The 12,080-nt window shown below is 41.3% G+C and overlaps 1 protein-coding gene across 2 annotated transcripts in view; it reads right to left on the bottom strand.

Moving 5' to 3' along the window:
- NRG3 (neuregulin 3) overlaps positions 1 to 12,080 on the bottom strand; it is a 599,640-nt gene that overhangs the window by 18,324 nt on the left and 569,236 nt on the right. For both annotated transcript variants that reach the window (XM_032231486.1, XM_032231485.1), the window contains 2 exons: positions 11,623 to 11,725; positions 5,761 to 5,887 (listed from right to left, as the gene is read on the bottom strand). In XM_032231486.1, coding sequence (XP_032087377.1) covers positions 5,761 to 5,887; positions 11,623 to 11,725 — 230 coding nt within the window. The remainder of the gene's footprint in view (positions 1 to 5,760; positions 5,888 to 11,622; positions 11,726 to 12,080) is intronic.

The following is a 12,080-nucleotide window of genomic DNA, read 5'->3' as shown; positions in this document are numbered from 1 at the left end:
CCACACAGGATGAACGATGAACCACGAACGTTGACTTCTGAAACTAAGGTGTGGCACCATCCTCTTTTATCTGCAGAAGATGACTCTAATGAGCAACAGCTGCTCATTATTCCTGCATCCCGACTCAACTCACAGCAAGCTTCTGCTGAGTCACAACATATACATACATACATACATGCATGCATGCATACATACATACATATATACTATATATACATGTGTTGTATTTGTGCTGATAAATAAATAGAGACTAGTATAGATTTATTTCAAGCTATTTAGCTCTCATCAGCTAGCCATACCCTTACTGGGATTGGAACCTGTGCTGTATTGCATCTTAGGCAGATGTGTTAACCATTAAGCCACAGAGTTCCTCTCCTATCAGCTGATATACATACATACCTACCTACATACATACACACACATACATGTCTTTGGTATTCGGGTTTTCTCCCACGTAAAATTGGATGTGTCTTGGCGACGTTTCGACGAAGTCTCATTTGTCATCTTCAGGCTTCGTGCTTCCAGGAGCAATGTGAGATCTCGGCTGTTTCTTCCTTTTAACTGCCAGTCGGGGGTTGAGCTGATTGGGTGGGAGCTTGGCTGTGTTCTGATTGGGTGGAGGTGTGTCTGATTGGTGGGGGTTTGTGTTTGCTGTAAGGATAGGAGGGGTTTAAAGTGGCTAATGGTGCCGTTGCAGTCTGGCTTCTGGTCCTTGGTCGTGCCTCATCATCAGTGTGGGTTTTTGTCTGCTTTCTTTGTGGATGTTTGGTGGTGACATCCTGTGTGCCTCTTCTGAGTGTGGGCCTGGTGTCATTCCTCATGTTAGGGACTCGTTTATCATAAGGGCAGGCTTCCAAAAATGGCTGGCAGGCAGGAGGTTATCGTCCCACCTGTGCATGCTGTTGTGGGTCGTTTTTCTAGAGCCAAGGGTGGCGTCAGTGGTTAAAATGCCAGCACTGCAGGCTACTGCCTAGATCATCAGGTCAGCGGTCAAATCTCACCTGGCTCAGTGTTGACTCAGCCTTCATCTTCCGAAGTAGTGGGTAAAATGAGGACCCGAAGTGTTGGGGGCAATATGCTGACTCTCTGTAAACCGCTTAGAGAGGCCTGAAAGGCCTATGAAGCGGTATATAAGTCTACTGCTATATTCTATCTCGATGGTTTCTCTGATATTCTGTGGTTAAAATGTTCAGCCTTGGCAATAGTTCTGGTCTTTTTAAAGTCAATTTTATGTCCTGTGGCTTTAAGGTGTTGACCAGGGAAGAAGTTGGTTCCTCTTTTCTGATTGCGTTTTTGTGTTCTTCAATGCGTGCACTTATTCTTCTGTTGGTTTGTCCGATGTATGTGGTGGTGCAGGTGGTGCATGGGATTTCATATACTCCTTGATTTTCTAACTCACTTTTGTCTTTGGGGTTTCTTAGGATGGTGGATATTTTTTGGTTTGTGCAGAATGCTTGATGTTGTGTTTGTGGAGGATTTTGCTGATTCTGTCTGTGGTGCCTTTTATGTATGGGAGGAGGGCTTTCCCGTTTCTTGTTCTCTGTCCTGGATTTTAGTGGGGGTTTCTTTTGGATTAGGTTGGTGATCTTATTTCTTTGGAATCCATTGGATGTCAGTACGTTAGTGAGAGTGTGTAGTTCGGTTTTTTAGGTGTTGTTCATCAGCTAAGCGTTTTGTTCTGGAGATGATGTCTTGGCTACAGAGTTGATCTGGGCTGGGTGGTGGTGTGAGAGTGCATGCAGATAGCGGTTAGTGTGTGTTTTCTTCTGATAGATGTTGTGTCCTAGGGACCCATTAGATTTCCTGTAGACTAAGACATCCAGGAAGGGAAGTTAGTTGTTTACTTCTGTTTCCATGGTGAACTGTATTTTGGGGTGTAGGCTGTTGAGGTGTGTAAGGAAGTTGTCCAGTTGTTATTTCCCATGTGGCCAGAGTATGAAAGTGTCATCTACTATCTGAAGCCAGAGTTTGGGGTTTGTGATCAGATTTTTCTAGAGCTTGGGTTTCAAAGTTTTCCATGTAGAGGTTGGCAATGACAGGTTGAGAGGGGTTTATATTATACATACATACATACATACATCATACCATACATACTAACATACATACATACATCATTTGTATAAAGTCAAGAATAAATCTTACCATTTGAATATTCAATAACTTCCATGAATTTCCATTCATTAAACCTTACAAGAAAGATTTTGGAGTAGAAACTATTTTTCTCAAAAGTATGTGTGAAGTGTTAATACAAATATATTGAAAGCACACTCTCTTATAGCCTGATTTTGTAATGCAATTTTAGTTCTGCATACTATTTTGTATTTCAAGCGACTGAATTTGTAGCTGGCACAGAGAGGTGACAAAGAGGGGAAGGAATGTATTATTTTTTAACTGCAGTTAGGCAAACAGCTGAAAACATAAATGAGCTGGCTGAAGTGGAAAGCAAATTTGCAATGCAGTTATAAGTAGCTACAAGGGGAGTGGAAGAATTATAGTTATTTCTTCACATTTACATATCACATTCTCCTGAGCAAGAAGCAAAGAGCAACGATAACATATATTTCTGCACTGTACATCGCAATTGGGGGTACAGAGGCAGTTCAACCTAACGGTATGAAATAGATTCAGACATAAAATATAAAAGATAATAGAGTCACTCGCTGATTGAAGTGGCATAAATAAAAACATAAGCAAATAAAATAAGGAATTCCTAAAGTTTACGAAGGGAAATGGCAATGCCCACATAAGGGATGAATTCAGTAACAGTCAACATTTTGCAACTAACTGCAGTACAGATGATCCTTGACTTATGATCACAATTGCACTCAAAATTTCTGTTACTAAGTGAGACAGTTGTTAAGTGAGTTTTGCCCCATTTTATGACCTTTCTTGCTGCCCTTGTTAAGTGAATAACTGCAGTTGTTAAGTTAATCCGGCTTCCCCATTGACTTTGCTTGTCGGAAGGTTGCAAAAGGGGATCATGGGACACTGTGACTGTCATAACTATGAGCCAGTTGCCAAGCATCTGGATTTTGATCACGTGGCCATGAGGATGTTTGCAAATGTCATAAATATGAGCCAGTTCTCAGGCATCCTAATTTTGATCACGTGACGATAGCAATGCTCCAATGGTCTTATGTCTGAAAAGGCCATAAGTCACTTTTTTCAGTACTGTTGTAACTTCAAACAGTTACTAAACAAAAGGTGGTATGTCAAGGACTACCTGTAGTATTTCCCCATCCTTGGGGATATCAAAATATCTAGGCTTTTAATTTATAGCAATAACAGTAGACTTATATACCGCTTCATAGGGCTTTCAGCCCTCTCTAAGCGGTTTACAGAGTCAGCATATTGCCCCCAACAACAATCCGGGTCCTCATTTTACCCACCTCGGAAGGATGGAAGGCTTTTTTACTTTTCCCAGTAAAATATCAAAGAGATTAAAACCAAGTTCATACTGCCCTATAGATGCAGTTCAATGCTGTGATTTGGGAGTAAAAAATTTATCAAGCCAAATCTGGTCTTATTTTAAATCACTGTTAGAGTTCAGGCTGTGCTTTTATGCAAAGTATCTTTAAAGTAATGAGTAACCCTCCATTATAAGATCATCCCCTCCAATGTATAATACATGCATTCATTCCCATTTTCTCTCAATGAAAGAAGAAAGCCCTGGAAAAATAGATTAAAACTCTGAGATGGAAACAATCTCTGTGAGTGCCACCACTTCAAGAGATCTGTTTATTGACGTAATGGCATGTAAGAGGTGCAAACAATAACAAAAAGCATGTCCTATTTTTAAGAGAGAGAGAGAGAAAAAAAAACCTGCTTCAGCTTTGATGATAGATTATGCAGAATTTTTATTCATATCCATTTTTTCTTTGCTTGATAGCTTGGATTTTTGGGGAAGACAAGAATGCATGCAAGAATTCTGAAGAACAAAGGAATAAAGAGCAGGAATATGAATATAAATAGGATCACAGGGAACAGATAATCAACATTAAAAAGTTAAAAGAGAGAAATTATAGGGGGCACATCACCCCCCCCTTGTACGTCACTTTAAACCTCTGGGTACCTCCAATAATGTCGGCAAACATTTAGATATGAGATGGTTGATCTTGGGCAGCGTAATTGGGTTTTTAAATTATTTATTTATTTCCCTCCACTTATGTGAAAATAATGGCCAAAATGATTTCCCTGTGACAGCGTTTCTTAAAGGTCTGAAGATGGACAGTCATGTCAACCTTCCTTTGTCACAGAACTCAGGATGATAGAACAATGCCCTCTTTAAAATTTTGAGCTGATTTAGTGCCTGGAAAGAATTTGCCAGTCTTTCAAAGTAGGTTAGGTGAAGAGACAGACACAAGAAGGGATCTAGGAGTCAAATCTTCCTGGATATAGTAACAAAATCAGGAAATACTGTCCATGTGTCTTTCTGTTCCCTAAGAAAATCAAGACAAGATTATTTTAACTTTCCTTCTCATATTTGCTTCAATAGCAATGGCACTTGGGCACTTTTACAGCCCTCTCCAAGTGGTTTACAGAATCAGCCTCTGGCCCCCAACAATCTGGGTCCTCGGAAGGATAGAAAGCTGAGTCAACCTTGAGTTGGCCAGGATCAAACTTCTGGCAGTGGGCAGAGTCAGCCTGCAATGCTGCATTGTAACCATTGAAAGTTCAATTAACTGATTAGTCTTATGAACACATAAAAAAATAAAGCAAAAAGAAATATAAAACAAAACTAAAATAAAGGGTGGAAGTCCATGGTAAAACAGATAAAAGAAAAATGCAGGTACTCGTTGGCTCACGACCACAATTGAGCCCAAAATTTATGTTGATAAGAGAGACAATTGTTATGATTTTTGCCTCATTTTATGACTTTTCTTGCCACAGATTTTAAGTTAATTGCTGCAGTTGTTAAGGTAGTCACACGGTTGTAATGTGAATCTGGCTTCCCTATTGACTTTGTTTGTCAGAAGGTTGCAAAAGGGGATCACGTGACTCCAGGAGACATGAAACCGTCATAAATATGAGTTAGTTGCCAAGCATCTGAATTTTGATCATGTGACTCATGCAATGGCTGTAAGTGTGGGAAAGGTCATAGGTCACTTTTTTCAGTGCTGTTGTGACTTTGAAAGGTCACTAAATGAACAGTTACATGTCGAGGATTACCTTCCAATCATAAAATACATATGTGTTAAGGAGAGAAAAAAAATCAACATCCAAGTAAATCCAATGCCTTTATGGATACTTCAATCTGTTTGAAATAACGGATACTTTGGTCAACTGCCTTAGCTATAAACCCAGCAGTTCTGCTGATGATGTATAGGTTAGAAGCCAGGAGGAAATAAGACAATTTGCAATACAGCTCTTAGTGTTGCTGTTATTTCAAGTAGAGATGTTAAATATCTAAGCCTAAGAGGGGAATATAATTGACAATCAAGCAAGCAGTATCATTGATGGCCGCAGCACCACATATACACATCCTCTCATGATGTGGGAGGTGGTCCACCTTGGACCATATTTGAATCCAACAACTCAATTCTTGTGTGGCCTATTGAGAAACTGCCATTCATTGTGGCCAACTTTGACAAAACGGCGTAAAGCTGATACTCTCTTCTCCCCTCTTTTACCCCCCCCCCCAGGGCCACAAGTTCAAACTAGGTCAACTTTGGGACACAGGAAGAAGTGACAATGACCACGCCATCAACATCCCAACATTCAGCCAGCATAATAAGGATTAACATTGGCACATTTACTCACGTTTTGCAGCTGGACTTGGCTTTGGGCTCTGGTCTCTGTTTTCGCCATGATGCTGGAAGCATTAAGGCTATAGGTTTTCGCATTCTGTATCTCTTTCAACTGTTCCTGGATGTACTTCGTTTGCTTTCTACAGAGAAACACCAACCAACCAACCAACAGACAAACAAGTGGTTTAGTTACCCTTTAATTTACTTTGGTTTCCCTCCCCGCCCCCACTGATAATCAGTGAGTGTCAATGGAAGAACAGATCCAAGTATGTTGCATTGGGTTCTTCCTTAGCAAGGTCCTGACGTGACGAGATTGAAAGGGGGGACAACTGACATCATTTGAAATAAACCTGGTTTCAGAATTGGATGACCGAAACATCGTAGCAACTGAGAATTTGGAACTCACAAGAGACAAACAGATTAGGAAAAGGCTGGGATTGAGAGTGCAAAGGCATATTTTGCTAAATGAGGAAGGATAGATCAGTTAAACTGGCTCCCTCTTATGAAAACGATGAAGAGAAAAAGAAGCGATGGGAGTAATTATTTTGCATTGAGAAGCTTGCTATCAAATGAATTAAAATAATGCTAGGACAGTAAGATTATATTTAAATTTATGTGTTTTCTTTGGAAAAGAAGTCAGACTCCTGTAATTTTATACACTGAATGTGTTAGCAAAATATCTATAAAAGGAGCCGCTCTGCCTTTCGTAAGAAATTGTTACCTAGGTAATCATCACTACAATAAAATGCTACATAAGCAACAGGCTGCATTTCTTAAAGTATTTCTCATAATTATATACACAGTTTTCTTCAATAACCTAATTGCTCTCAGATTAACACAGAATTAAAACCAATTTTTAAAAGTGAATGTTAAAGGGATTATCAAGCAATTAATTTGGTTAAGAATGCATAATTAGGGAGTAATAATTTGTAGAAATACAAGGTTTTGAGTTATACATCAGAATGCCAGTACACTACACGTTTTGTTATAATAATACATTGGAGAATCATAAATGTGATTCTTTCATCACATAGAATTCAGCGTGTTGGAAGATACATATCCAGTGGTAAGGACTGTTCAGCAATTCATGATCACAAGAGGGCAATAGAGTGTAGATAGAGAGTGAAGGATTTCGTAGTATAGAATATATGTAGCTCAGGATTAAACTGCTGGGCTATTGATGTTTTTCTGAGTTTGCCTGTTTTCTTGTAGATGTTTCGTTACCAAGTTAAGTAGCAAGATCAGTGCATGGGGGAGTGAAATTTAGGAGAGAATATTTGTAGCTCAGGATTGAACTTTTTGAGCTTGGTGGTTTTCTTGCTGATGTTTCATTCCCCAACTGAGTAACATAAAACTGCATTGATGATGTTACCTAGTTGGGTAATGAAACATCGGCAAGAAAATCACCAAGCTCAGAGAGCACTAAGCACCCCAGAATGAAACACGTAACTATATAACTACAATATATAACTATATATTGCTTATATATAGTAGTGTGCTTGTCAGTCTTCGTAGGGATGGATTTTTTTCCTCTTTAATGATTCCTTGATTAGGATATTGTTTCTGCCTTGACTACTCATCTGGTCCTGCTGGGAAGATTTACTCTGCTCTGGATAAACTATGTCCTCCTTTTATTCTGCCATTTAAATGGTGTGTAGATAGAGTTTATCTGTATTTATTTGTGGATGGCTGATTTGTCTGAGTGCTTCCATTTCCAGGAATTTCCCTGACATTTTTGGATTTGATTTTGTCAATCATTTCCTTGCTGAAATTGTGGTTGAATTTGTGCCTTGAGAAGTTGAGAAATTTACAGCATTGCTTCTGACTGCCAGGTGGGGCTCATGGAATCATTCTGGATAAAGTATAAATGCTAGGGAAATCCTGGAAGTTTGACACTGACAATTTTTCATGAAGTAACGGAGACCTAGGTTTGTTGTAGCCAAATCTTGAAGAACAGCATTTTCTTAGAATTAAAGTTTTATATAATTCCGGGTATTATAAAACTTTAATTCTAAGAAATTAAAGTTAGGATAGGGGATGAGCCGGAGCATCCCGGTTACATTTGGGAGAGGCAGGTATGACGGGAGCTTCAGGGCTGGCCATTACTGGGGAAGGAGGGTTCGCTACGTCATAGCGATCTCTCGTTCTGGCCCCGATAGCTCATCTCAAAGACCATGTGGCAAGAATGATCAGGGCCCTGGCCTCAGGTTGTTGTTGCTAAATGCCAGATCTGTGATTCACAAAGCTCCCCTCATCCGGGACCTGTTATTAGACGAGGGGGCAGATCTGGCATGTATTACTGAAACCTGGTTGGGCCATGAGGGAGGAGTCCCCCTCTCCGAAATGTGCCCTGGAGGGTTTCAGGTGCTCCACCAACCACGACACCAGAGAAGGGGTGGAGGAGTGGCTGCTATCATCCGAAGGTCACTAGCTCCTCATGGGATCCCTGCTCCAGAGACTATCGGATGTGAGTCCCTTCTGGTGAAGTTGTACCTTGGGGGGTCAAGCGGGCTTGTTGTTAACGTACCTACCTCCCAGCTGCGTTGCAACAGCCCTGCCTGCGCTCCTGGAGTCAGCAGCCGGACTGGCAGTTGAGTTCCCCAAACTTATGGTATTGGGGGATTTCAACCTGCCATCTCTTGGCAAACGCTCTGATGGGGCGCAGGAGTTCATGGCTTCCATGACAACCAAGGAATTGACTCAGGTAATTTCGGGCCCAACTCATACAGCGGGACACACGCTCCACCTCGTGTTTCTCTCAGGGCAATGGAGACGTGATTTGAAATTAGAGGGCATTGAGATCTCGCCCCTGTCATGGTCAGGTCATTCCCTTCTGAGGCTGGACTTTTGAAAACCACTCCCCCACCACAGGGAGGTGGAACCGATTAGGTGGTTCTGCCCCAGGAGCCTGATGGACCCTCTGGGATTTCAAATGGAGCTTGGGGATATACCTGACTCTCTTGCCTGCAGCCCGACAGAGTCCTTGGTCGCTGCTTGGAATATAGCGGCAGCTGGGGCTCTTGATAGGATTGCGCCTTTACGGCCTCTCCGCGGCAGTGGATCCAGGAGGACTCCTTGGTTTACTGAGGAACTCTGGGAGATGAAGCGCCAAAAGAGACGCCTAGAGTGACGTTGGAGGACTAGTAACTCTGAATCTGACTGAGCACTGCTAAGAGCCTATATTAGGACTTATCTCATGGCGATACGGGCGGCAAAATGTGCGCATTCTTCCGCTCTTATTGCATCCGCAGAATCTTGCCCAGCCGCCCTGTTTAGGGTTACTCGCTCCCTTCTGAAGAGGAGGGATGTGGAGGAACCCTTGCAGGGAAGAGCTGAGGAATTTGTCCAGTTTCTGTCGGCCCCTCGTGCACCGGTCAAGGGGGAAGTGCCGGGGAGGGGATGCTGGGGATATTGGGGGTCCGGGGCTCGTGGGAAGAAAGCTGCCTCGGAGTTTAGCAACCTCAGACTTCAACTCCCGGAATTCCCAGCCAGCAGGGAGGTCATTGGTGGAGTTTCACATTCCTTCCTTTCCTTGGATCCCTTCGTTTGCTCTGGTCCCTGTCATTGGTCCAATCATCCTCCCTCCCAGCGCTTTAAGGCATGACTTCTCAAAAGCACAGAGGAGGAGGAGGAGGTGGCGGCAGGGGTAACGCGGTGCCCAGCTCAGGTGCTCCGAGCGGAGGGGGAGGTGGCACCGCTGCCACAGGCGGGGGTGCCAGCGGGAGCTTTGGTGGCTTCACCTCAGCTGCAGCTTCAAGCAGCAAAATTTTAAATCAAGAACACACCGCCCCCCCACCCCACACACACAATGGTGTCCCGCTTTACCAATTTTAAAATCTGGTCACCTTATCATTGGTTAATATTAAAACCTTAACAGGAAAGTTTGATCAGAGAAGCAAAATTCACACTGAACTTCATTAATGAGATTTAATTTTAAGTTGGCAGGAATTAGGTTATAAACCTTGGAAACTGAATTAACAAAACTCCTGCCTTCCATGAGTTCATTACAGTGGGGTCTCTAGGTGTTGCTTGATCTTTTTTTCCCTCCTTGAGTGGGCAACTGAAGGGCCAACAGCTATTTTTCAAGATAAATGTGGCATTTAACATCTACCTGCCATTTGTTAGTGTTGCTTTGATACACTCTCTTTCTTCCCCCTCAGCTTCACTGAGTTTTCTTACAGATTACTGCAAACCACTGTGAGTCCCTGATAGATTGAATAGTGTGTAAATGGAACAAAGAAAGAGAGTAAGTGAAAATAAATTTTAAAAATACAGGGAAGGAAGAGGCATTGGATTGAACTCAATTTAATATAATGGGCAAATAAACAATGTTTTAAAGTCCCTTCCAATGAAATCCATGGGACTTAACTCAGAATAATTCCCAGTACGGTGAGTTTTCTCACTCACCAATATTATGCATCAGGATAATTGACTTGTTCGGCTTCCCCTAAAGAATGTTGTGTGTGTGTGTGTGTGTGTGTGTGTGTGTGTGTGTGTGTGTGTGTCTTTTTGAAGAAAGCAAATATTTCTCTTTGCTTCCAGGAATGAAACAACAAAGGGAAGAAAACGAAACATGATCAGGGAGGGAGTAGCATAAAAATGCCAAAGCACTTTATTCTTGCAAAGGACATAATATTCCTGATAGTAAGAACAATTTCACAAGAGATAATTGTTTATTTAAAATCTTAGCTCTTTCCAGTGAAGTCTTATGGTGCCACGAGATTCACGGGTATTTACAATCTTACTCATATCACTCTACACAGAGTATAATAATACTTCTAACACCATCAAACATCCACCCATGTCTATCTCAGATCCTTGGGTAGGACTCAATAGAAGGATAAAAATGCAAAATATGATTTAAACATCTGGTTGACTGTGCCATGTATTATTTTAATAATACTATAAAATATGGCAAAAGAAAGGAAAGATACCAACATTACCAATAGTAACAGGTGCCTTGTGTGCAATCCCCATACAACTGTGTGCTCTTGGCATTGACAAAATCACTATCTCAATTGCAAAAGACAATTTTACCGGAGCAGCTTACGTCCGGCGACCATATCTTTAAGCCCAACAAAGGATAACATCTGTCTATCTCAGGTCCTTGGGAAGGATTTGATAGGTGGATAAAATACCAAGTCCAGTTTAAACATCTGGCTGACTACGCAACACACCATAATATAAAAATAAAATATAATACTTGAGTATAATAAAAGAATAATTCATAGAGCAATGGGTTATTTTTAATCACCAGAGGGCCGGACAAGGAACAACGGTTTGAAACTAACCAAACAGAGAAGTAACCTGGAATTAAGGAGAAACTTCCTAACAGGGAAGACAATTAACCAATGGAACAGCTTGCCTTCAGAAATTGTGGGTCTCCATCACTGGAGGTTTTTAAGAAGAGGTTGGACAGCCACTTGTGTGAAATGGCATAGGGTCTCCTGCTTGAGCAGGGGGTTGGACTGGGAGACCTCAAAGGACACTTTCTATTCTATTCTATTCTATTCTATTCTATTCTATTCTATTCTATTCTATTCTATTCTATTCCATTCCATTCCATTCCATTCCATTCCATTCCATTCCATTCCATTCCATTCCATTCCATTGTGTAAATTAGATCCACTTTAATGCAGACTTCGAATCAACTTGGACAAGGCTATTGATTTGTATTGATTCAAACCTGGAGTTAATCTAACATTTTGCAGAATTGCATTGCAGAGTAAGATGGATAAATGGATGGCATATAAATTTAATATAAACAGGCTGGTCCCATTAAACACATATGCATATTTGGAGAAAACCATGCCACTTGATGGAAAATGTCTAGACAGGCTAGAAGGAAGGGTGGAGACCAGTTGGGGAGTCTTACTTTGTTCTGAAGTAGAATGCTGCAGAGATTGTTCCCACAATGACGATCCCAAAGACGATGCAGGAAATGGACAGCACCTGTCGCTGGTAAACCTCTTCGCTCTCTGTGAACAGCAGAATTGAGAATAATGACAACATTAAACAGAAATCTTGAGAATTACAGAGATCATAAAAAGGCATAAATGTAGTTAACACTTTGCTCAAGTGGTCCATAGTATGTGCTTCTCATTTTGACTAAAGATTGCTAAGGAGTTTTGTGTTTCATGGGACATTAAGTTGTTGGCCAACACAATATACAAAGCTTTCATGAATCCTCCAAAGAGCTCATAATGCACAATAAGGCTCATTGCATGATCTTCAGCTCCTTTAACCAACCTATTGGTTAACCTACTGTAGGGACTACAGTATCACGTGGAAATATTCTTACATTTTACATGGCATATATGCAAGGATCTGAGC

Source organism: Thamnophis elegans, chromosome 15, assembly GCF_009769535.1.
Source record: "Thamnophis elegans isolate rThaEle1 chromosome 15, rThaEle1.pri, whole genome shotgun sequence".
Classification (NCBI taxonomy): domain Eukaryota; kingdom Metazoa; phylum Chordata; class Lepidosauria; order Squamata; family Colubridae; genus Thamnophis; species Thamnophis elegans.
This window is presented reverse-complemented; position numbering and strand designations above follow the sequence as displayed.